Raw genomic sequence first — 26,737 nt, 5'->3', positions numbered from 1 at the left:
GAGACCGCGGAGGCCGCTAGCTGGGACGCTTTGACGGCTAACTTGGGAGGGCTGACTCGTAGTAATGGGGCGGATACGATAACGTGGAAGTTGACCTCCTCCAATAGATTTACGGTCAAGTCCCTATACGACAAGCTCACCGAGGGTACTACGCTGGATATAGCTAGGGGGCTATGGAAGGCCGGCATTCCTCTCAAAATCAAGATTTTCCTATGGCAAATGTTTCGCAACCGCTTACCTACGTCGGATAACGTGGCCAAGCGCAATGGGCCGGCGGACGGAACGTGCACCACCTGCGGTTTAGGGGAAAACGCGAACCGGGGAAAACGCGAACCATGTGTTCTTTGGCTGTGTGCTCGCTAGATTTGCGTGGAGTGCGGTTAGAGACGCCTTCAAACAAAATTGGAATCCACAGTCTAGTCACGACGTGCTTGCTATCTTAACGTCGCAAAGAGGGGCCAATGCTAGGATTGTTTGGAGATGCGTTGGGGCGCTACTTTGGTCCCTCTGGATGGTTCGGAACAAAATTATGATTGAACACAAGTTCCCGGCACACCCCGCTGATATAATCTTCAAATGTCATATTTTCCTTCAGGTATGGGCACCGCTGGGGAAGAAGCGTGACGTCGACCGCATGAACGAGACTATGGAGCTGATCAAGGCGACCATGGTGAAGGCGCGGCAAGGGGTGTCGGCTTGATCTCGAGACCTCTACTTTTAGCTAGCTTTTGCCTTGATGCTCCGCTTTTGCGCTATTGAACTTGTGGCTGCGACCTTCTTAGCTTTATCCTGAGCCATGGGCTCGATGACTGTTTCTATTTGGTTTGTAAGACTTTATCTGTGTGGACCCTGCCTAGTGGCTTTATTAATTTAAAGCCGGACGCTCCCAGCATCTACGTTCCAAAAAAAGAGTTAAACAAATCCACTAAATGAAATCAATGACCCAGATCTATTATATACTCTGACCTCTTACATTAAAAGAGGAGATAAGAGGGATCATGTTAAAATTGCTCGGGAAACTATAATAGCTAGCATACTGCTGCTAGATAGTAATCTGACAAACTGCAAAAGAGCATCACATATTTAGGAGCATGACTATTTTTTATTTTATTTTATAAAATGGTAGCCACAATTTTTGTTGGTTGTCTGTTGGATCACCTAGTCGCATAATCATTTTCAGAGAGGTGTAAGTGAAAAAAAGTGAAGAACTCCTTTTCTATTAAATGGTAGACGTCTTATATTAGTTTACAGAGGAAGTATTAGTTTCTAATAGGTTTAACGCATATGCACTGAGGAAAGTAGAATCAAGATGAAAACGCTGTATAACCAAACCAGTGGGGGTGCCGTGGGTGCCCCGGCACCCATAAAAAATGCAAATCTTTTTTATGTACTACTTTGTCCAATTCTATAGGATTAAATTGCCAAACTGACAGTTTTTCAAGGTTGTACATGGCATTTTTTGTGTGGATGAGCTTTAATATTATGGATGGTTTTTTGGTCAGCATGCAAAAGCTACAATAATATCTGCATATATACATGGTATTTAAAGTAAGGGAAATTAATAGTCTCACCATTTCATCGATAGGTGTTATAGATTCAGACATATATAATTCATAAATTTAGATGTGCATTATGGATGCAGTTAAGCTGATGAACAGGTAGGGCAAAGTAGGTTTCAAAGGCGAAAAAAGTTGTTATCTATTTCCCATTGTGCGAATGATCTATAGATTGTGCTATAGCATATGTGGATGCAGTTAAGTTGATACATACACATGGAAAAGTAGATTTCAAAGGCAAGCAAGTTTATATGTGTTATCATTTGTGATCCATGGATGAGCTAGCTTGCTCTAGTCTGTTGATATCCCCTGGAAAAGTTAACCGAGGCACACTCCCACCTGCATTGTGTGGATCTGCATTTCTAAGATGTCTATAACACATACACATTATCCATGAATTTGTTATAATTATGTTACATGCCAGACATATAACAATATCTTAATTAACCGTTTGAAACCATGACCCTTTATCAGTTTGCTTTTTCCAAAGTATTACCTCCGTATAAAAAATATAAGACACTTTGGTAGGCTATAAAATGGCCTACCAAAACGTCTTATATTTTGGTACAGAGGTAGTAATATATATGTTTCAAAACTCTTTAGCAGATTAAATGTACACTATACAGAGACGTCGCCAAGGATCAAATCTCATGGATATATCCACCTGGTATAACTGAAAGCACGACAAAATACTACCTGTAATTAATTAAAATTAATAGATATGCATATGTATTATCATCCACTAGATCCATAGCCAGATCGACACATGACCAGAGTCACCAGACACTGACATACACACTCACAGAGAGATCATAGATCTTCTGTTGATTATAAGGACACCAAACAACTAATAATGGAACAGCTTACACAGGCTGCATTACATGTAGTAGTACAAAATACAGCTGTGCATGAGATAGTGCATCGATAAAGTGGGTTATTATTCTATTTCCATCTTGTGCCTCTGGATAAAAAAAGGTCTGCGATGCAAGTGCTCATGCGCATATGAACATTCTCTCTGAGCTCAGCAGTGATGAAAATTGCATAGCATAAATTAATAGCAATCATGTACGAAACTGTGTCAGTGTATGCTAGCATGCAGTTTCAGGGCAAGAGTCAACACATCTATGTTTGTATAGTAGTACAATCAAAACGACTTGCATCCATATGGCCATACCCATACAACATCATGTCTTGACGTAAAAAATAATGTGAATTGCTATTCCTCTCTTTTTATCTTTTGCGCATTACACAAGCTGGCAAATCCTTGGTTCTAGCTAGTGGCACCAATTCAGAAACTTATTGCACCACAAGGAAGGAAAACCCCATGCAGGCTAAAGAAAGGAACTGTCGTATAAGATCAGAGGAGAGATGAACGTAAGGAGAAGAACACTTGAGGATCATAGCTTGAGCTCGAGATCCACGTCTTCTGGATCATCGGAATTCATACTCGTCGAATCAGCTGACCGGCTCCGGTCATGGTGCCTTCTCAGACGGGTAGATTCCTACAGAAAATAAAAATGGTTAAGAACCACATGAGTTAAAAAGATAACTTCGCAGTGTATAATGCTTTTTGATCAGCCATTCAACACTCGTCCATCTGTCTCCATGATCTGCATGTAGAGAGACATACCTCTGGTGCAAACAGTGGCAATGTGACACCAGGATGTGCGTAATGTGGTGGCCCGTAGATAGTGCTGCTGCTTGGTGATCTGGTTGGCAGGCATATGCAGATGTTGCAGTTGTTAGTTGGAGCTATAGCTTGTTATTCCGGGTAAATTCAAGGAGTAATGGAGTTGTAGCTTGTTATTCCGGGTAAATTCAAGGATTAATGAAGTTGTGTGCAGTACCTTACGATGGGAGTCTGGAATTCACCATATCGAGCGTCTCCTCTCTCCCCATATGCCATCTGTACATGATAAGGCCGGAGATATCGTAAGAGATCTTGATATATAGCTCACGTGCATATGGAAGAACAAACAAGATACATACAGCACGAAAGCTGATGATAATAAGATGATGTCAGAGAAAGTTTGATCTCATGTAGATTTTTCGTATCATGAAAACAGTACGGACGAGATCCTTGTCAGAATAACTGCTTAGATAACGCGATAATGACGATATCTATGATCAAGGAGAAAATAAGTACAAATTAATAACGAGGGAAGAAGCAAGAGAACGCGTAGAGCTAGCACACCTAACTGGAAACAAATCTCAAATTAATTCAAGAATGATTGCTCGTTTTTCTTTGAAACAATTCAAAGACAACTAGTTTCTTCACTGTTTATCACAAAGAAGCTCAAAATCTCATTTCCATAGTTTTTTTTTCACTCGCAAAAAAAAGAAGATCAACAGTTGTTTCTACTGCTTCCACATATATATACCTATATCCAGTTTTTCGTATACCAATTAATTTGTTCCTAAAACAACATGAAGGGGAAAAGATGACAGCCTACCCCAAAATTCGGATGGACCGGGAAGGCCGACGAGACGGCGGTAGCATGGAAGGGGGACGATGGGGACGATGAGAGCGAGGACGTTGACGCCCGCGTATCCTCCTGCTCGATAGATCCATTCCAAAGACGCAAGGAATCAGAAACGCCCAATCTTACGAAAATCGCAAGCAAATCCATACACACAAAATACGCATATACACATATGTTCACTTCAGCTTTGCAAGATGTGTCTTCACTCACCAAATTGAGGCTGGCCGTTCTGTGGATCAAGCTGGGTGGCTGACCACCAAGAGGATGGAAGTACTCAGCCATTTCGCTCTGTAACCTAATCTTCTCGAGCTGCGCCACGCCGAGCCCCCGCTGCGGCTGCTTCGGCTTGTCGGCGCCACTGCCGCCGCTGCTGCTGCCGCCTCTCTTGCCCTTCCTGGAGCCGGACGATCTGCCCCACCCCATGCTGTCCCCAAAGTTGTTCCCACTCATATCCCCGAAGAGAGACCTAGCAGGAAGACTTGGAAGAACAAGATGAACAAGCTAGCTAGCTAGGAGGAGAGAGAGAGAGGGTTGATTGGATGATGCACACAACCTCTTTTAAAATGAAAGGGAGAGATCTCTTGCAGGCCAATATATCCCTACTCTTTATTAAAAGGGAGACTTGCTCTCCCAAGCTTTTCTTGCCTCAAATTTTAAAATTTCATCTAGTATTCTAGTGGCATGGCCATCTTTTGAATATAGTGAACACCATGTGCCCCAAAACCCTATCGCTTGAAATAAAAATCCAGGAATTTTAAAAGCGGGCAATGCATTTTAATTAGTTAGGTGCTGATCTCCTAGGATCTTTGCCATCAATTGTCTCCTTGGTTACTTAGGAGAGTAATTTGCACTTAGATACTCTTCTTTAAGTCACTATTCAATACCACCACAACAAATATAGCAGGAAATCTGCTAATAAATAATTCCCTACAAATGTCAGATTTTTAAGCATGGAAAATCTGATGTTTTGGATGGTAAATTATGTTTTCGCAAGCATGAAAATTTTCTTTAGCAAGCATGGTAAATTTTTGACATACTCGTTTTTTGTCGGGATTGTCCACCTTTGCTGAAGGAAATTGCTATGCACGCGACAACATAATTTGTCATCCAAAACATCAGATTTGTCGTGCTTAAAAATCTAACATAAAATTTTATGATTTCCGATAAATAAAGCATTGGTTCTTCATAAATTTTGCTACGTACGTGTTCTGGCGTGAACACAAGTAGAGGCAGTTTTTTGTTGACTTTTCGTTCTCTCGATATCATTTGGAATCAACAACAAAATTAGTAGAGGCGACGACAGCTCTTTGAAGATGGAATAAATTCTTCCCTCTTAGTCCCGTCCCGGTGGTGATTCTAGCATCTTCGGAGGGCGTGTGGAGGTTTGTCTCCAATGGATCTCACAGGATTCAATTGGCGTTTGTCTTCGGTGGATCCTGTCTTCGTTCATCTGTGTTCGTGTAACTACAGGTTTGATCCTTACGATCTAAGCTTCTCTTCATCGGCGCCGATTGCTGTTCTGTTGCGCTGGTCTTATATGTGGCTTTAGCACGACGACTTTTCAACTGTCTACTATAATAAGGTTTGTTCGGCTCTGATGAGGGAGGGGCAATGACGGCGGCGCGCATTCGGCTTACTCCAATGCTTGTAGCCGTCGCTAGGTGGTCTACGAAACTGGATGTATTTTTTACTTCTATATTTCTTTGTACTATCTTTTTTCTGCGGAAAAAATGAAAGTTTTATTCCTTAGGTAATAGGATTACAATCTACTGGCGAGAGCTCCTCTATACCGAAAGTTTTCCCTGCAAAGGAAAAAAAGCAACGAGGAGCTAGCATAAAATACATCACTACTATGAGAATACAATAACATCAAACTTGGAGGAGTGAATTGCAAGAAACCACCACATTTGGGGCTTCTCTTGCAGAAAAATACCTGGTCCCTAATCTTTTGCAAAAGCCACCGCACTTTCAGTAATAGTTTTGCAGAGTGCACTGAACCTGTCATTTGGCGCGGTTGAGGGCGTTTCCGACAGGTGGGGCCCAAAATCTCTGACGTGGCCTAACGGACGCGCGGACGGCGCCGTTTGCTTAAGACAGACGCGGTCGGGTCGCCAGAGACAGACCGCCCGCGCCCGACCACATCTCGCTCGCTCTTTCTGCTCTCACGCTCGCTCTCTCTGCTCCCACGCTCGCTCGCTCCCCTCCCATTTGCTCCTCTCCTCTCCGGTCGCCGCCGGTCGCCGTCCGCCATGGTGTCCTGGAGCGACAGTGAGAGCACTGACGGCTCCGGCGCGCAGTACATCTCCTCCGACGACTCCCCTCTCAAGGTCAGAACCTTCTATTGCTCATTTCTGTTCTAGGGTTTCTAGGGTTGAACATTTGCTTGATTTGAACAAGTTTTTGTTGGATTTCTCAGATCCCAGCTACAATTGATGAGCCGTCGTTCGAGGGTCTTGCTGACGACTTGAATGTGATTTGTGAGCATGGGAATCCAGGGAGGAAGTATGTTGCATTTGAGGGGATAAGCACTGGTAGGAGGTTCATTGCCTGTGCCACTGAAGTAAGTTTTAAGTTGTGTTTGCAGCATTCCAATTCTTGTTCTAGGGTTTGTAGTTACTGTTCATTTTCTAGGGTTCATAGTTACTGTTCATGTTCTAGGGTTCATAGTTACTGCTCATGTTCTAGGGTTCATAGTTACTGAATTTAGTTCTAGGGTTCATAGGTACTGTTCTTAGTTGTAGTTTTCATAATTATTCATCATTAAATGAATCTGATTCTGGTACATAAACTGAATCAGCTATTTTAACTGAATCTGTAAGTAATGTCTGTAATTTTGAACTGATTTTTTCTTTTGTAGGGTGTTGGAAATTGTGGATTAGTGCAGTGGGTAGATGAGCATTGGCCAGAGCATCTGCAGAATGCTATTCATAAGCTGTGGCTTATGTATGAGCATAGCCAGCATGAAAACAAGATGGCATGCCTGGAGCATTCAAGCACTGTACACAATCTCACACAGCAGAAAAAAGAGTTGCAGGAGACATATGAGAAGCTTGTTGAAGATGTGAACAACCTCTTGGATTATAAGGATAGCCAGCCTGAGGTAAACCAGAAGAATGATGCTGAGAACATTTCAGTTAGTGTGGAAAGCAGCATGACAAAGGATGCTGAGATCAAAAAATTAAAGGCTGTTGTTGACCAGTTAAAGCAAATTCATGTAGCTCAAGCCACTGTCATTAGGAATTTGAAGTTCAACCATCTTAAAGAGAAGGAAAAGTTGACCTCTGATAAGAGGACTTTGGAGATTTGCTATGCTGACCTGAAGAAAGAGAAGGATGACCTGAAGAAAGAGAAGGATAAGCTGGATTGTTGCATTGCTGAGCTGATGAAAGTGAAGGAGAAGTTGACCATGGAGAAGAGTACTCTTGCTTCCTGCATTGTTGAGCTCAAGACAGCAGGTGATAGCAACAAGAGGAAGCTTCACCAGATTAAGGCTATTTGTGATGAGGACTAAGTTGTGTTGCTGTCTGACCATGTGTGTCAATGATGTCTTTTGTAGTAGCTATGGAGGAAAGCTTGTAATGTGTTAAGCTTTATTGTGGTGAACTCTATTATTTCTGTAGCAATGAACCTTGGATTGTATGTTGTTTGTGAGAGTACTCTGTTTGTGATGAATTATCAGCTTGTATTAAGTTCAGTTTGTGATGAATTAACAGCTTGGATTATAGCAAGTAGATAGTGAACATAGATAGCAAGTTCATACTGCATAGATAGTCTGACATAGATAGAACTGACATAGATAGAACTGGCATACTAACATAGATAGTAGCTGCATAGATAGTCTGACATAGATACAACTGACATAGATAGAACTGGCAAACTAACATACTGACGAAACTGAACTTTTTCTTCTACTGAAGAAACTGAAGACAGCATGTCACTCCTCCTTCTTCAGCATCTTCAGGCATTGGGAGCGCCGCACGTCATTGTTGTTCACCGCCGCCCTCTTCTTCTTGGCCGGCGCTGGCTCCACCACATCTTCACCGCCGCCCTCCTCTTCTTGCTTCACGACAACGAGCTCTGGGTTGTCGGCGACCTCCGGCAGCTTATCCACATCAATTGGGCTGTTCTTCTGCCCCTCCACGGCGTCGAGGACGGGCGCCAGGAGCTGCACATCAGGCTCGTCATCGGAGGAGTCGGAGGAGAGTACGACGACCTCGTCCACCTCGTCGTCAGAGGAGTAGTCGTCAGTTTCGTCAGAGTTGTAGTCGTCAGAGGACTCGGCGTCAGAGTCCTCGTCTGGCCTGATGACCCATGGATTGCGCCTCTCCCAGTAGGCGTTGTTGATGGGGGCTGGGAGAGCGAGGACGGCGTCGGTGATGTCATCCGCGGCGGCCGGCGGCGTGGTGGATGAGCGGTACATCCACCAACGGGCGCGCTGCCTGGGGTCGGGGGAGCGCTGCACCTCGCGCATCGCCCATAGGAGAATGGTCGCCGGCGGGACAGTGCGGCCGGCAGGGAAGGCACGCTGCCTTTCGGCAGGTGTCATCACCTTCACCAGGCCGCGGGCATGGTTCCTCAGCATCGCCAGACTGGGGAACCAACGCGCGATCTCCCTGTACTACGCGCGCAGCTCCTGGTTGTTGCCGGCGAGCTCTTCAATGGCCAGCTGCCAGTCCATGGCGACGGCGGTGGGGGTGGCTGTCGGCGGTGGTTTCGACAGGAGAGAGGGGGAAGAGGAGTGAGCGGTGCGGGCGGCGAGTGGGCGGAGAGAGCGGTGGGTGGACAGGTATTAAACAGTGAGAAACCGAAACGACTAGTTATACTGAACGCACGTTCACCATGCTGCGGGCCGCAACGCACTCTCAACACAGTGCATGCCTAACTAAATATAAGTAAAATAGCGGATGCTACTCAAACAAGATCACTACCACTGTCCCATTGGTATTGAACGCATGGTTACTACCCACTGATCCTGGGTTCGAGCCCCAGGCCAAACAATTTTTGTGCAATTTTTTTTGGTTTTATAAAATTAATATGTCGACGCCGAGGCACCCAAAATGCCCAAGTGGACCCATTTTGGGTTTTGTCGACGCCGAGGCACCCAAAATGAAAACTAAGATCATCATCATATCAACACCATGAAAACTAAGATCATCATCATATCAACTATGAAACTATGATCATCATCACAACAACAGAATGAAAACTTCTTGAAAACATCATAACTAATAAGTTCATCATCATATCATCATAACCAGAGTACCATAGTGCATCACAACCATTAGGTACATTACATAGTCCACCACTTGGACTTGAACTAACTGGTTTCAACATGAAATTCTTAATATTCTTCATCACAAACTAGCCAAAACAGGCTGAATTAAACATGTTTGAACATGACATCACTTCTTGCTGCCTTGAGAACAATTGAACCATTCAGACATCTTGTATGATGGCTTTCTCACTCTTCCAGTACCTGACACTCTTGGTGGTATGAATGTTCTCTTTGCCCTTGACCTAGCAGCAATAGCAGAAGATGAACTAGGCCTATAAGCAGTAGCAGAAGATGAAGTTAGCCTTGTTGTAGCAGGAGCAAAAGGAGCTGCTCTAGGTGCAGCCCTAGTTGCAGCTGGAGCTGATGGAGCTGTCCTTGGTGTTGCACTGGTTGCAGCAGGAGCTCTTGCCCTTGCTGCTGGTGCATCAACTCTCCTGTTTTCCTGCAGTGACAACATATAGACAGATTAGAACATAGTATTAAATATACACAAGATTTAACCTGCAGTGACAACATATATACACAAGATTTAACCTGGTGTTGGTTCCTTCTCATTGCTAGGGCTGGCTTCAGATTTTTGTGGGAGCTAGTGTACCTATGACCTGTCAAGTTGCAATTGCTGCAGGTTATTGTTGCCATCCTTGAAGTATCCTTGGGAGCTGGCTTCTCAAACTGATTCCTTCTCCTCTTAGTCTGCTTCTTTCCTGGCTTGTCTCTGAAAACTGGTGGTTCTATGTCAGGGGTCCCAGTATTTGGCCATAGATCAGGCCCAGGCACAGGATACACAATTGGATTGTAGGCTGCTTGGTACATTGGTTTCTTGAAGAAATCACTAACAAAATCTTCTGGATGAAGTTTTGCCTTGTTAATTGCAGAAACACCATGCTTGCAAGGAACACCAGTCATGTCCCATTTGCTACACCCACATGTGTGCACTTGTAGATTTACTGCATATGTGCTTTCTCCACTGCTAACCTGGTATAGATCAGGTCCTGCTTTGATGGACTGACAGTATCTAGCATGGTGTTTTGCTTCTTCTAGCTTTTCAGCATATGTTGGGCATATCTGCCACTTGGCTGTCTCAGTCTTGGTCCTGTTTGCATTGAACTTAACTAGCAATTTAGTTCTGATGCCATCAACCATGGTTTTAATTGGTTTCCCTCTCACATCAAGTATCATTTTGTTGAAAACTTCACTAATATTGTTAACAACCAAATCAGTTTTACAATTTTTGTCCATGGCATGTCTAGCCCATGTATGCTTGGGTATCTTTCTAAGCCATTTCCAAGCTGCCTCACACTCTCTTTTCATGCCTTCCATTGCTTGATCAAAACCATGCTCAGTATATGAATAACTAGCCTGATCCATATACTTCTTTAACTCTTCACCTCTAAAGCCAGCTGTTTGAAAGTTCTGATAAATATGTCTAAGGCAGAATCTTTGAGGGCAATTTGGGAAGACATTGTTTATGGCTTTAAGAAGGCCCTGTTTAAATAACTAGTGTTCAAAATATAGTATAACAACAAACAATTTGACAGTACTAAGCATGGTAAAACTTCAGTAAATATAAGAATGATGATGTGTGAGGTACCTTTTGTCTATCAGATATGATAGTGTAGTTGCCATACTTCCCTGACTCACCACCAAGAGCATACTTGAGCTGGGTTAGAAACCAGGACCAGCTGGCAGTGTCTTCCTTGTCAACAATTGCAAATGCAATGGGAAAGATGTTGTTATTACCATCTCTTCCAGTTGCAGCCAATATTTGTTGCCCTGTTGTCAACTTAACAAAGCAACCATCAACACCTAAAACCAAACATAACACATTAGTACCAAACATAACCAAATGCAATGGGAAAAATGTTGGGAAAATAATTATGCAAGTACCTATGAAGGGTCTGCAACCATTTAGGAAGCCCTCTTTGCAAGCATTGAGGCACATGAACAAGCCATGAAATCTAGGGTTTATGCTAGGATGAGTCTTTAAATGCTTTGTTGTAACAATGCATCTACTTCCAGGATTGGTATCCAGCACAGCTTGGAGGTAATCCCTTATCCTAGTGTATTGTGCCCTCTGATCTCCTTGGACAACTTCCTTAGCTGCTTTCCTTGCCCTGTAGGCCATGTGAATGGACACTTCAATTCCATGTTTTTTCTTCAAATTGTCCAATATTGCCTGGACTGGTGTGTTTATGCCAGACCTTAACTGTTGCTCACACTCATGTGCCAACCACCTAGCAGTCACTTTGGTGCTCTCTCCAACAGCAGGACAATTGTGGTACAAGTTCATTTTCTTTATGCAAAATGTCTTCTCATGTGCAATTTTGGAAGCAGCAATGAAAAAAGGACAGTCATCTGTACTGCAAACTACAATAACTCTATCTGAGCAGTTCCTATGAAATGAGTAGTTCCTATTTTGTGAGATGTGAAATGTAAGCAATGCCCTTCTGAACTGCTGCACATCTAGGAAACAAAGTTTCTTGACAAATTGTTCTTGTGGGTTTTCCCTCTTCTCATCATACCAAACCCTAACTTTATTCTTTTTGGCCCTGCTCTTCCTACCATTTGGTAGCTTAAATGCTGGAAGCTGAGCCCAATCATTCTCTTCCTGACTTAAGTCACCTAGGTTGCTCTCCTCATTAGATGAAGGTGCCCAGTCTTGCTCTATGATTTGATCCAAACTTGCATGGGATCTTGTTGTTGGCCCCTTCCCCCTCGTCTTACTTCCTCCTGTGCTGCTGCTACCTCCTGCACTGCTTCCTCCTACACTGCTTCCTCCTCTCAAGCCCTCATCTAGTGGCTCCTCCTGTCCTTCCTCTTCATCTCTTCCTTCATTCTCCTCCTCCTCCTCATCTGGTCCATATAGCTCTTCTACATCAGTGTCTCCTTCAAAGTGATATAGTGGATCATCCCTATGCCTCTTCATTGCCTCCAACCTAGCCAATATGTCCTCATCTTCTAGATATTCATCCTCACTTTCACTATCAGTGAACTCCTCAGCAAGCAGCTGTGGGAGTTTTCTTTTTGCTGCCTTGTACTTCTCTCTTTGTATCTTATTACTCCTGTACCTCTGAATTTCTTCATTTCTTTTCTGCTCCATCATCTGCTCAATGTGCTCTTGCTCTTGGTCTGTCTCCATGAAATACTCATGCCTCTCATTACCATTGTCCAAAGCAAACTCAGGTTCACTTGGGCCCTTTTGCTTCAACAAACAAGAGCTCTCCTGTGTGTTCATTACTTGGACTGGCTGTGGTTGGGGTTTCACTGGACTGGGGAAAAGAACTCCTGAATTGTCTACCTCATAGACAACTGGTACACCTATTTCTGACAAAGGAACCTGCTCTTCATAAGCATGACCAATGTTCAAATCAACTGGTCTAGGTGCATCACTTCTCATAACTGTAATGTTAACAACATTCTTTCCTTTACTAGCTATGTGATCCAACATTTCTTCCACCTTGTCATCATCAGTTAATTCTTCCATTCCTGACACCCCAGCTCCTGGATCTCTAACATAATACATAAAATCCCTTGAACTATAGCCTTCTACCTCTATTAGGGCAATGAGATTCCAGAAGGTTATGTCTGATAAACAGATTGTTCTTTCCAAGTTATCTTTGTCTAGGAAATGGAACCTTACTTCCCATTCTTCATCATCCAAGCTACAAATTCAGATAAAATGCATTTAATTTTGCTGTTAAGTAATTCATTTAACAATGTTAAAATTATTGTTAAGAGGTCTCATTGGTGGCAACAGAAATTCAGTTAACAGTGTTAAAAAATTTCAGTTAACAGTGTACAGTGTTCAATAAATTCAGTTAACAGTTAACAGTGTTCACAAAATTCTGTTAACAGAGTTAAAATTGGTGGCAACAGAAATTTCTGATTCAATTTACAATACTAAAGTTGGTGAAAGAGAGTATTTGATCAAACAACAGACGCAGAGGATTTGTGTCTAAGTACTCATGTTAAAATTAATTTCTGTGACACCAACAATCAGTTGACAGAGAGGATGTCATATAACACTAACCCTAATGCTAGAACCCTAACCCTAGAACCTTAACCGTACTACACGTACCCAAGAACACTAACCATAGAACCCTAACCCTAGAACCCTAACCCTAGAATACCAATCGGGGAAATGACAAAGAAGGAGGAGGATGACTTACTCCACACCGCCGAAGGACGAGGCAAAATGGTGGCTGCCCGTCGGATTGGCCTTCACCGCCTGGGCGAATGCAGTAGCCGCCGCGTATTCCAACGACTTCGGCGGCGAGGGCGGTTGGGGAAGAGGCAGCGCGCTCGAGGGATGGGAGCTCCCGTAGTACTCCGGTGGATCTCCAGCACCGCCGCCCGGAGCATCCCCACCGGCAGCAACTCCGCCGCCGCCGTCCACGCCGCCAGGTTTCGTCGTCGCCATGGATTTGGAGCTGGAGGGAGAGGTCTGGTCTGGTCAGGTGCGGGCGGTCGGTCTGTCCGGCGCGACCAGACCGCGTCGGTCTGGACCAAACGGCGCCGTCCGCGCGTCCGTTAGGCCACGTCAGAGATTTTGGGCCCCACCTGTCGGAAACGCCCTCAACCGCGCCAAATGGCAGGTCCAGTGCACTCTGCAAAACTATTACTGAATGTGCGATGGCTTTTGCAAAAGATTAGCGACCAGGTAGTTTTCTGCAAGAGAAGCCCCAAATGTGGTGGTTTCTTGCAATTCACTCAACTTGAAGCCTCCGTTCTTGAACTTAAGCTCACCGAACGACCAGCTTGGTAAACAGTTATAAAAAATTCAAAAAATAGGGAAATTTTAATAAGCTCTGGGGGCGCTTCCAATCAGTGCAAGATCGACTGCACGTTTTTGCAGAGCTGAATCATACTACGACGACAGTACTAGTACTCGACAGCTTGATACTTCGGATTCCTGGTTCTTGTTCTCACCTGGCGCTTCCCGATTCTCTCATTCTTCTTCTTTTATCTGGGAGGTGCGTCCCGGTAGGCATACTCCCCTATTCCAGAATATAAGGTACTGTGCATTAATTTTTGTGCAAGTTAAATTTGTGTATTCTTAACCAAGATTATAGAATAAAATATTATAATATAAAATGAATAAAATATGAAAATATTTTTCACGTTGGATCTAATAATACAAATTTGGTACTGCAGATATTGTTATTTTTTTTTCTATAAATTTGGTCATACATGCACATGTTTTTTAGTTTTTTGTACATGCACATGTTTGTCTTTTGCAAAAACTAAGAGCATCTACAGCTGGCTTCCCAAACCCCCTATACGTCCAGGTGGACGCCCCGGTCATTGATCGGCCGAAAAACTCCGATCAGACGGGCTCCTCATATCGGCCTTAAATGTCCGGGCACATCAACATCCCTCAAATCCAACTCATATCTAGGGCGGATATGAGGAAGCCCAGACGCGTCGGGTGCGTCCACCACGTTGGACCCGAGGCAGGATCCATCGTAAATTGCACCAAATCCCCCCATCTCCGACCTTGTGGGACCAGCCATTTTGCACTCCTTTCTTCTCCCTCGCCCGTGCCGGCCATCCCCTAGCTAGCCCCGCCACCACCCTTGCTCGGTCGCCATATCGAGCCCTCAGCGCTGCCAGCACCGCCAGAAAACTCCTCCCCTCTAGCCTCGCCGTCATGGACACTATCGCCGGTCCGAACGCCGTCGTAGTACGTCCGGCCACTCTCAGACTGGACCTTGGCCTTTGTGTGTTTGACACATTGTCGACCAATTTTTTGTTATTGTTCTGTAGATAAAGCGATGGATTTAGATGGTTCGTCGAATGAGGAGTATGGACCCATGAAGCTTTATGAATTAATTCAAAAGGAGTTCTTTGATTCCTCGATTCAATTGAGCAAGTGAAGATGATGATGATCATGATTCATGAACATGAAGCAGAAAATGGACCGGGAGGTGGAGGACATCTTGAACTTTAAGGGTTCAAACAAAGGGAGAAGAGTTCTGAATCAGGATATGGTCTCTGGAGCATGGTTGCTCTTTTCCGATAAAGGGCGCTTTATTACTTAAAAGATTTAAGCATTACATCCGGCCTCTACATAACTGAGATGCACACAGCCGAACCAAGCACGGTTGCTCTACATGGAATACTTTGATCATGCACCAACATTCTATAGATGCATTAGAATCTTCGAGATCATCAGGTGCACACACAAATACTCAATGATCTTGTGAAGCATATGTGGATTCACAATCAAAACCAATAAATTCTGTACTTCAAATAAATTTTATGTTCGAAATATGCAATTTCGCTACCAACAAATGTTATTTACGTGCGATATTCACATGTGTGATGGACGTGCATGAAGTTACATGAATTTGAGAGTTTCAATTTAAGTAGCGTGACCGCCCAGGCAATATGAGGGGCTGTCCGAGGTCGCGCCCGAACGGGTCCGCTGATGTTTAGGTACCGGATTTACCAAGTTTGACTGTAGATGCTTATATTTTGAATTGAAGGGAGACGTGGTCCACTATTGCAGCTCCCACATGCACTGTGAGGCGTGCGCCCACCGGCTCTTGAGGTTGAAGCGAACCGCGACTCAACACATCCGCTAGTTGGGATGGGTGGCTAAACAATTCGCTCCGACACCGATGGAATCGTCAGGAGGCAAAGGCATGAGTCGACCCCGACGAGGCAAAGCATAAACAATTGGATCGGGTTTGGGGTACGAACAACGGAGAGAAGAGCAGGATCTACCCGGGAGATCTGGGCACGATATATAGTTGTGTCGTAAAGGCGTGATCTTCCCCCGCGATCCTGCCCAGCAGAAGCTTCGCTGGTCGATCGCGCGCAACCGATCCTCTCCCGCGTGCTATACAATATTGGCCGGCAGGAGGGCCAGGCGTACGAGTCTGCTTTGGGATCATGGTGTTGCTTTCCAAACCCCCGTGTCTGCCTTACCTGCCCGGTTCGGTTCGCTGGGTTGACTGACGGGCTGGCTCGGGGTCGGGCTTTTGCTCTGCGGATATTCGCTTCACGTGCGACCTGGACCACCGCTAGATATTGCCAGCACGTCCAAATAACTGGAGTACAAGGGCATGCGTCGCCAGCGTGATTAGTTGCATCAGGGCAACTCACGTCAATCATCAAATTGACATCATCAAATGTCCGCGATTCTAAAAAAAAAATGTCCACAAAAATGTATGGTCATCCAGCCGGAGTTTCAAATGACTGAAGAGGAAGTTCGAGCCGCGGTGTTTCAAATGGAACACAACAAGGCTCCGGGACCAGATGGTTTTTGGCAGAGTTTTATCAATGTTTTTGGGATATGATTAAGGCGGATTTGGTTCAGTTGTTTAACCAACTGCATGCTGAAAACCTTGATATTACCCGTTTAAACTTTGGAGAAATTATTTTTCTGCCCAAGACTAAGGAGGCTAGTCGTATTCAACAATATAGACCGATTTGCCTTCTAAATGTCAGCTTTAAGATATTCACAAAGGTGGCAATTAATAGGTTGAACGGGGTGGCTGACCACGTGGTCGAACCCACTCAAACAGCTTTTATGCAAGGACGCAACATACTAGATGGAGTTGTTGTGCTGCATGAAACTGTGCATGAGCTCCACCATAAAAAGTTGAATGGAGTCATATTCAAAATAGACTTCGAAAAAGCATATGACAAAGTCAAATGGCCCTTTGTTTTACAAACTTTGTGCATGAAGGGGTTTTCATCAAAATGGTGTCGATGGGTAGAGAGTTTTGTTTCTGGAGGTAGTGTGGCTATCAAAGTCAACGATGATGTTGGCAACTACTTTCAGACTAGGAAGGGGCTTCGCCAAGGGGACCCTGCTTCCCCTATTTTGTTCAACATTGTAGCTGTTATGTTAGCTATCCTTGTTGAGCGGGCTAAGGTGGCCGGTCAATTTAGCGGCGTGATTCCTCATCTGGTAGAAGAAGAACTGTCTGTTCTACAATATGCGGATGACACTATACTTTTTCTAGATCATGACCTAGATAAAGCTAAAAACCTCAAATTACTTTTATGTGCATTTGAGGAGTTCTCTGGTCTCAAAATTAACTTCCATAAGAGCGAGCTTTTCTGCTTCGGCGATGCTGCAGAGTCCGCATCTGAGTATGCTGAGATTTTCGGCTGTCAGCTCGGCCAGTTCCCGATTAGGTATCTAGGTATTCCTATTCACTATCGGCGTTTAACTATCGCTGAGTGGAAGCAAGTGGAAGAAAGACTTGAGAAACGCCTAGCCAGCTGGAAGGCCAAACTCTTGTCGTATGGGGGATGGTTGATTCTAATTAATTCCGTCCTCAGCAACGTGGTTCTATACATGTTGTCATTCTTCCACTTACCTAAAGGGGTTCTACAACGTCTTGATTATTTTAGATCCAGTTTTTTTGGCAGTGTGATAATGAATCCAAGAAATATCGGCTGGCTAGGTGGAGTATATTATGCCGACCTAAAAGTCAAGGGTGCCTTGGAATTCAGGATCTTGAGATTAAAAACATTGCTCTCTTGAGTAAATGGGTATACAAACTACTCACCGAGAATGGAGTATGGCAGGAAATCATTCGTAACAAGTACGTGGGGTCTAAAGCCATTTCTCAAGTTCATTGGAAACTCGGTGATTCACATTTTTGGAGTGGCGTGATGAAGGCCAAGGAATTCTTTTTTCAATTTGGTACTTTCTCGGTTAGGGATGGTTCTCAGGTTCGATTCTGGGAAGACACCTGGCTGGGGGCCACTCCACTTATGGTGCAATACCCTAGCTTGTATAGGATCGTTAGACATAAATTAGTCACGATCAAAAAAGTATTGGGACAAGAAAACCCTGATATTTCTTTCCGTAGGGACCTTATTGGGCCTCGTCTGGTAGCATGGAATGAATTACTCAATCGTCTGGAGGCCATTCAGCTGTCAGGCGAACCAGACAAGTTCCGATGGAATTTGCATCAGAATGGTACCTTTTCAGTCAAATCCTTGTATGATGCAATGACCCACACTGATGTACCGGTTGATAACAAGAAATTGTGGAAGCTCAAAATTCCCCTAAGAGTGAATATATTCCTCTGGTTTCTAAACAGAGGGGTCATCTTAACTAGAGATAACTTGGCACGACGCAACTGGCAAGGTAGCAAGACATGTGTCTTTTGCCAACATGACGAGTCCATCAAACACTTATTTTTTGAGTGTAAGTTTACTCGTGTAGTCTGGGCCATAGTTCAAGTAACTTCAAATCTATATCCCCCACGTAGTCCGCGTAACATGTTCGGAAATTGGTTGCGGGGTATCGATAAACAATTTTCTGCACATCTACTCGTGGGAGCGGCTGCCTTATGTTGGACACTGTGGCTCACCAGAAATGATGTGATTTTTAACAATAAATGTGTTTCATCTCCTGTGCAGGTTATCCATGCGTGTACGCGATGGCTCCGTACGTGGTCTATCCTGCAGAGGCCGGAGGACAGAGACCTTTTTATGATTACGTCTACACGGCTGGAGCATACAGCCAGGGAGGTTTTCTCCCAACATGGATGGCGGTGTAATCTCCGGATAGGCGTTGCCCCATCCTAGGCTGGACTGGTTTACTTTTGCTGTAAAACGATATTTATGTTTAGGCTTGTTGGACATGTTGGCTGTGTGCATCGCGCTATGCAGAGGCCGGGCATTCTTCAATGCGGTTGTATCACCTCGATATATCAATTGAATGAAATGTTCTTTATCGAAGAAATCCAGCTGGAGTCATCAAAAAGACCACCAACACCGATTTTTTGTTGATTTTTAGAAAGAAAATAAAGGACGCCGATAACTGCCACACATGTGGCATCTAGGGAGGTGTGCGGCACGCCCTGTGTGGCATAAAGACAGCCCCGCCCGCACAATGACGTCCGGGCGCACCCAGCCACAACCCGCACGTCCGGTGTGTGGCACAATCGCCCACACGTCCGGGCGAGCGAACCCGCTGCCCGCACAACCTCAGGCGCCCATCGTCCCTATCCGCCTTCAACCACAGTGCCACCTGCCGCCGTCGTCTCCTACTGAAGGAAATATGCCCTAGAGGCAATAATAAAGTTATTATTTATTTCCTTATATCATGATAAATGTTTATTATTCATGCTAGAATTGTATTAACCGGAAACATGATACATGTGTGAATACATAGACAAACAGAGTGTCACTAGTATGCCTCTACTTGACTAGCTCGTTGATCAAAGATGGTTATGTTTCCTAGCCATAGACATGAGTTGTCATTTGATTAGCGGGATCACATCATTAGGAGAATGATGTGATTGACTTGACCCATTCCGTTAGCTTAGCACTTGATCGTTTAGTATGTTGGTATTGCTTTCTTCATGACTTATACATGTTCCTATGACTATGAGATTATGCAACTCCCGTTTACCGGAGGAACACTTTGTGTGCTACCAAACGTCACAACGTAACTGGGTGATTATAAAGGTGCTCTACAGGTGTCTCCAAAGGTACTTGTTGAGTTGGCGTATTTCGAGATTAGGATTTGTCACTCCGATTGTCGGAGAGGTATCTCTGGGCCCACTCGGTAATGCACATCACTATAAGCCTTGCAAGCATTGCAGCTAATGAGTTAGTTGCAGGATGATGTATTACAGAACGAGTAAAGAGACTTGCCGGTAACGAGATTGAACTAGGTATTGAGATATCGATGATCGAATCTCGGGCAAGGAACATACCGATGACAAAGGGAACAACGTATGTTGTTATGTGGTTTGACCGATAAAGATCTTCGTAGAATATGTGGGAGCCAATATGAGCATCCAGGTTCCGCTATTGGTTATTGACCGGAGACGTGTCTCGGTCATGTCTACATAGTTCTCGAACCCGTAGGGTCCGCACGCTTAAAGTTCAATGACGGTTATATTATGAGTTTATGTGTTTTGATGTACCGAAGGTAGTTCAGAGTCCCGGATGTGAGCACGGACATGACGAGGAGTCTCGAAGTGGTCGAGACATAAAGATCGATATATTAGACGACTATATTTGGACACCGGAATGGTTCCGGGTGAGATCGGGATAATACCGGAGCACCGGGAGGTTATCGAAACCCCCCGGGAGGTATATGGGCCTTAATGGGCTTTAGTGGAAAGGAGGGGAAAGGATCAAGGGAGGGGGCGCCCCCCCAAGCCCAATCCGAATTGGGAGGGGGGCCGGCCCCCCTTTCCTTCCTCCCTCCTTCCTCTTCCTTCCCTCTCCCTGTCCAAATAGGAAAAGGAGGAGTCCTACTCCCACCGGGAGTAGGACTCCCCCCCTTGGGCGCACCTCCTCCTCCTGGCCGGCCCTCTCCTCGCCTCCTTTATATACGGAGGAGGGGGGCACCCCATAGACAAAACAATTGAGCCCTTGGATCTCTTAGCCGTGTGCGGTGCCCCCCTCCACCATAAACCACCTCGATAATATCGTGGCGGTGCTTAGGCAAAGCCCTGCGTCGGTAGAACATCATCATCGTCACCACGTCGTCGTGCTGACGAAACTCTCCCTCAAAGCTCGGCTGGATCGGAGTTCGAGGGACGTCATCGAGTTGAACGTGTGCTGAAGTCGGAGGTGCCGTGCGTTCGGTACTTGATCTGTCAGATCGTGAAGACGTACGACTACATCAACCGCGTTGTGCTAACGCTTCCGCTTTCGGTCTACGAGGGTACGTGGACACACTCTCCCCTCTCGTTGCTATGCATTACCATGATCTTGCGTGTGCGTAGGAATTTTTTTGAAATTACTACGATCCCCAACAGTGGCATCCGAGCCAGGTTTTGTGCGTAGATGTTATATGCACGAGTAGAACGCAAATGAGTTGTGGGCGATATAATTCATACTGCTTAACAGCATGTCACACTTTGGTTCGGCGGTATTGTTGGATGAAGCGGTCCGGACCGACATTAGGAGTACGCTTACGCGAGACTGGTTTTACCGCCATGTTTTGCAGACAGGTGACTAGCGGGTGTCAGTTTCTCCAACTTTAGTTGAATCGAGTGTGGCTATGCCCGGTCCTTGAGAAGGTTAAAAGAACACTAACTTGACAAACTATCGTTGTGGTTTTGATGCGTAGGTAAGAATGGTTCTTGCTCAGCCCGTAGCAGCCACGTAAAACTTGCAACAACAAAGTAGAGGATGTCTAACTTGTTTTTGCAGGGCATGTTGTGATGTGATATGGTCAAGATGTGATGAGATATAAGTTGTTGTATAAGATGATCATGTTTTGTTGAAGTTATCGGCAACTGGCAGAAGCCTTATGGTTGTTTCTTTATTGCATAAGATGCAAGCGCCAAATAATTGCTTTACTTTATCGCTATGCGATAGCAATAGTTGCAAGAGCAATAGTTGGCGAGACGACCATGTGACGAAACATTGATATAGATCAAGATGATGGAGATCATGGTGTCATGCCGATGATGATGGAAATCATGACGATGCTTTGGAGATGGAGATCAAAGGCACAAGATGATGATGGCCATATCATGTCACATATTTTGATTGCATGTGATGTTTATCTTTTATACATCTTATTTTGCTTAGTTTGATGGTAGCTTTATAAGATGATCCATTACTAAAATTTCAAGGTACAAGTGTTCTTCCTGAATATGCACCGTTGCCAAAGTTCGTCGTGCCGAGACACCACGTGATGATCGGGTGTGATAAGCTCTACGTTCATCTACAACGGGTGCAAGCCAGTTTTTGCACACGCAGAATACTCAGGTTAAACTTGACGAGCCTAGCATATGCAGATATGGCCTCGGAACACTGAGACCGAAAGGTCGAGCGTGAATCATATAGTAGATATGATCAACATAGTGATGTTCACCATTGAAAACTACTCCATCTCACGTGATGATCGGACATGGTTTAGTTGATATGGATCACGTGATCACTTGGATGATTAGAGGGATGTCTATCTAAGTGGGAGTTCTTAAGTAATATGATTAATTGAACTTTAATTTATAATGAACTTAGTCCTGGTAGTATTAGCATATCTATGTTGTAGATCAATAGCTCGCGTTTAGCTCCCCTGTTTTATTTTTGATATGTTCCTAGAGAAAACTAAGTTGAAAGATGTTTGTAGCAATGATGCGGATTGGATCCATGATATGAGGTTTATCCTCATTGCTGCACAGAAGAATTATGTCCTTGATGCACCGCTAGGTGACAGACCTATTGCAGGAGCAGATGCAGACGTTATGAACGTTTTGACAAAAGCTCGGTATGATGACTACTTGATAGTTAAGTGCACCATGCTTCACGGCTTAGAACCGGGAATTCAAAAATGTTTTGAACGCCACGGAGCATATAAGATGTTCCAAGAGTTGAAATTGGTATTTCATACTCATGCCCGTGTCGAGAGGTATGAGACCTCTAACAGTACTTTGCCTACAAGATGGAGGAGAATAGCTCAACCAGTGAGCATGTGCTCAGATTGTCTGGGTACTACAATTGCTTGAATCAAGTGGGAGTTAATCTTCCAGATAAGATAGTAATTGACATAATTCTCTAGTCACTATCACCAAGTTATTAGAACTTCGTGATGAACTATAATATGCAAGGGATGACGAAAGTAATTCCCGAGCTCTTCGCGATGCTGAAATCGACGAAGGTAGAAATCAAGAAAGAGCATCAAGTGTTGATGGTTAACAAGACCACTAGTTTCAAGTAAAGGGAAGAAAAGGGAACTTCAAGAAGAACGGCAAGCAAGTTGCTGCTCAAGTGAAAAATCCCAAGTCTGGACCTAAGCCTGAAACTGAGTGCTTCTACTGCAAAGGGAATGGTCACTGGAAGCGGAACTGCCCCAAGTATTTGGTGGATAAGAAGGATGGCAAAGTGAACAAAGCTATATTTGATATACATATTATTGATGTGTACTTTAGTAGTGTTTATAGCAACCCCTCGGTATTTGATACTGGTTCAGTTGCTAAGAGCAGTAACTCGAAACGGGAGTTGCAGAATGAATAGAGACTAGTTAAGGGTGAAGTGACGATGTGTATTGGAAGTGGTTCCAAGATTGATATGATCATCATCACACACTCCCTATACTTTCGGGATTAGTGTTGAACCTAAAATAAATGTTATTTAGTGTTTGCGTTGAGCATGAATATGATTGGATCATGTTTATTGCAATACGGTTATTCATGTAAGCTAGAGAATAATTGTTGTTCTGTTTGCATGAATAAAACCTTCTATGGTCATACTCCCAATGAAAATGGTTTGTTGGATCTCGATCGTGGTGATACACATTTTCATAATATTGAAGCCAAAAGATGCAAAGTTAATAATGCTAGTGCAACTTATTTGTGGCACTGCCGTTTAGGTCATATTGGTGTAAAGCGCATGAAGAAACTCCATGCTAATGGACTTTTGGAATCACTTGATGCTTGCGAACCATGCCTCATGGGCAAGATGACTAAGACTCCGTTCTCCGGATGTAACGCCCACGATGCGGCTATATCTCCCACGTGTCGAGGCACGACTTAGAGGCATAACCGCATTGTGGTTTTGTCGCAAGAAGGGTCATCTTCACACAATCCCATGTAATGAACAAGAATGGGATAACGAGAGTTGGCTTACAATCGCCACTTCACACAATACATAAATATAATCCATACATCATACAAAATCCACACATAGACCGACTACGGTCAAAATCCAAATGAAAATAAGATAACCCCAAATGCTAGATCCCCGATCGTCCCAACTGGGCTCCACTACTGATCATCAGGAAAAGAAACATAGTAACAACCACGTTCCTCGTCAAACTCCCACTTGAGGTCGATTGCATCATCTGCACTGGCATCGTCGGCACCTGCAACTGTTTTGGTAGAATCTGTGAGTCACGAGGACTCAGCAATCTCACACCCGCGAGATCAAGACTATTTGAACTTATAGGAAAGGATGGTGTAATGAGGTGGAGCTGCAGCAGGCACTAAGCATATATGGTGTCTAACATACGCAAATGAGAGCGAGAAGAGAAGCAACGCAACGGTCGTGAAGCTAGAAATGATCCTGAAACTACTTACGTTCATGCATAACTCAAACCGTGTTCACTTCCCGGACTCCGCCGAGAAGAGACCATCATGGCTACACACACAGTTGATGTATTTTAATTGGGTCAAGTGACAAGTTCTCTATAACCGGACATTAACAAATTCCCATCTGCCTCATAACCGCGGGCACGGCTTTCGAAAGATAATACCCTGCAGGGGTGTCCCAACTTAACCCATTATAAGCTCTCACGGTCAACGAAGGATAAACCTTCTCCCGGAAAGACCCGATCAGTCTCGGAATCCCGGTTTACAAGACATTTCGACAATGGTAAAACAAGACCAGCAAAGCCGCCTGAATGTGCCGACAAATCCCGATAGGAGCTGCACATATCTCGTTCTCAGGGCACACCGGATGAGCAGTCCGTACAACTAAAACCAATCCTCGGGTTTCCCCAAGGTGGCGCTGCAAAGGGCTCTAGTTTGGACCAGCACTCAGAGGAACACTGGCCCGGGGGTTTAAATAAAGATGACCCTCGGGCTCGCGAAAACCCGGGGGAAAAGGCTTAGGTGGCAAAAGGTAAAACCAAGGTTGGGCCTTGCTGGAGGACTTTTATTCAAGGCGAACTGTCAAGGGGGTCCCATAAATCACCCAACCGCGTAAGGAACACAAACTCAAGGAACATAATACCGGTATGACAGAAACTAGGGCGGCAAGAGTGGAACAAAACACCAGGCATAAGGCCGAGCCTTCCACCCTTTACCCAATATATAGATGCATTAATTAAATAAGAGATATTGTGATATTTCAAAAATATCCATGTTCCAACATGGAACCAACTTCCACTTCACCTACAACTAGCAAAGCTATAAGAAGGGCTGAGCAAAAGCGGTAACTTAGCCAAACAACGGTTTGCTAGGAAAGGATGGTTAGAGGCTGACATGGCAATATGGGAGGCATGATATAGCAAGTGGTAGGTAGCGCAGCATGGCAATAGAACGAACAACTAGCAAAGCAAAGATAGAAGTGATTTCGAGGGTATGGTCATCTTGTCTACAAGGTTCTCAGAGTTGTCGAAAGCTTGATCCTCGTAAGCGTACTCAACAGGTTCCTCGTTCACGAACTCGTCTCCCGGATCCCCAATACAAGAACACAAGCAATGGAACCACAATCAATCACGGGAAATGCACAAGCAACATGATGCAATACATGAATGATATGCAAGATATGATATGCGATGCATATGCGTGCTCCGGAAGGGAAATGATGAACAAGGCAGTAACTTGGCAAACCAAGCATTCCATTGGAAAGATGAGATGATTTCGGTCGAAATCGATATAAAGATCACCGGAAACGGATGCACGGTTTGCAAATGGCAAGCAACACAAGACACGAATCTGCGATTAACAGCATGATAGCACTTAGAATGCAACAAGTAAAAATGCTACAACACTCCAACATAGCAACAAAGCATATGACAGTCATCTACAGGAGATGCTTGACAAAAGATGAACACTGAGCTACGGCTAGTTCACACCACAGCAGGTTCAAACAGGCATGGCAAAAGTGCAAAAGATAACAGGTTCACGGACTTGGTGAAATTACTGGACATGACTGAAACAGCATCAGGTAGCAATGTTCAGAGCACGAAATCAACATGCTACAGGAACTTAACATGGCAAAACAAGGCATGGCAGTATTCTACTAAATGCATATGACAAAAGTCCCTTACTGAACATAAGCCAAAAAGGATCAGAAGATAAGATGGCAACCATGTAAACATAGCAAGTTTCGTTAACAGGTTACAGACTTGGCAGAAAACAGAGCATGGCAGAAACAGACATTATGAGGGCATCTTGGTGAGCTTGATGCACTCACTACAAAGCAATGCATGATAAAACAATCATACCTACAGCAAGACGGCATGTTTATGAAGCTATCGATGGCAAGAACAAACACATAGCATGGATGAAGCAATTACAACAAGCTTGGCAAAATTGAATATCATGTTAACAATCTGCCAGAAATATTTTATAGCAAAAGTAGAGCAAGATTGAGTCATGCTATGGTACTCCATAATTGCAAAAAGGGCATGAATGGATCAATTACAACAATATCTACAAAACATCCTTACTGAACATCACCAAAATAAGCATGGATCTCTCTGTAGCCACATGGATACATAGCAACAAAATAATAGCAGTCACAGACTTGGAAAAATTTACTGTCCCTGAAATCAGAAACATCACGAAGCCTAGTTTGCATGCTTGTGCTAGTCACCACAGAGATCACAAAAAATACATGGCATAAATCTCTGTAAAGATGGCATGGCATACATCAAAACACATGTAGAGCTCATGCCCATAAGATGCACACATCAACAGCAACAAAAATAACAAATCCTCAAGTTCTGATAAGTAACAGCAGATAACAGCAAC

At 44.2% G+C, this 26,737-nt stretch overlaps 1 protein-coding gene across 1 annotated transcript; it reads right to left on the bottom strand.

Moving 5' to 3' along the window:
* Positions 1 to 2,642: 2,642 nt before the first annotated feature.
* On the bottom strand, positions 2,643 to 4,581 carry LOC123074691 (protein SPEAR3). Its single transcript, XM_044497467.1, has 5 exons — positions 4,250 to 4,581; positions 4,010 to 4,111; positions 3,404 to 3,462; positions 3,187 to 3,265; positions 2,643 to 3,058 (listed from the first exon to the last, which is right to left on the bottom strand). Exons 1-5 carry the CDS (start codon positions 4,487 to 4,489, stop codon positions 2,954 to 2,956), a joined length of 585 nt encoding a protein of 194 aa, XP_044353402.1. The 5' UTR covers positions 4,490 to 4,581; the 3' UTR covers positions 2,643 to 2,953.
* Between the last annotated feature and the right edge of the window lie 22,156 nt (positions 4,582 to 26,737).

Source organism: Triticum aestivum, chromosome 3D (assembly GCF_018294505.1).
Source record: "Triticum aestivum cultivar Chinese Spring chromosome 3D, IWGSC CS RefSeq v2.1, whole genome shotgun sequence".
Lineage (NCBI taxonomy): Eukaryota > Viridiplantae > Streptophyta > Magnoliopsida > Poales > Poaceae > Triticum > Triticum aestivum.
This window is presented reverse-complemented; position numbering and strand designations above follow the sequence as displayed.

Excerpts from the sequence above, each read along its gene's own strand:
- LOC123074691 (XM_044497467.1), bottom strand. The coding sequence starts at position 4,489 with ATGAGTGGGAACAACTTTGGGGACAGCATGGGGTGGGGCAGATCGTCC. Across the intron at positions 3,463-4,009 it reads CGGTCCATCCGAATTTTGGG|ATGGCATATGGGGAGAGAGG; the intron begins GTAGGCTGTCAT and ends TATCATGTACAG. Across the intron at positions 3,266-3,403 it reads TTCCAGACTCCCATCGTAAG|ATCACCAAGCAGCAGCACTA; the intron begins GTACTGCACACA and ends CCTGCCAACCAG.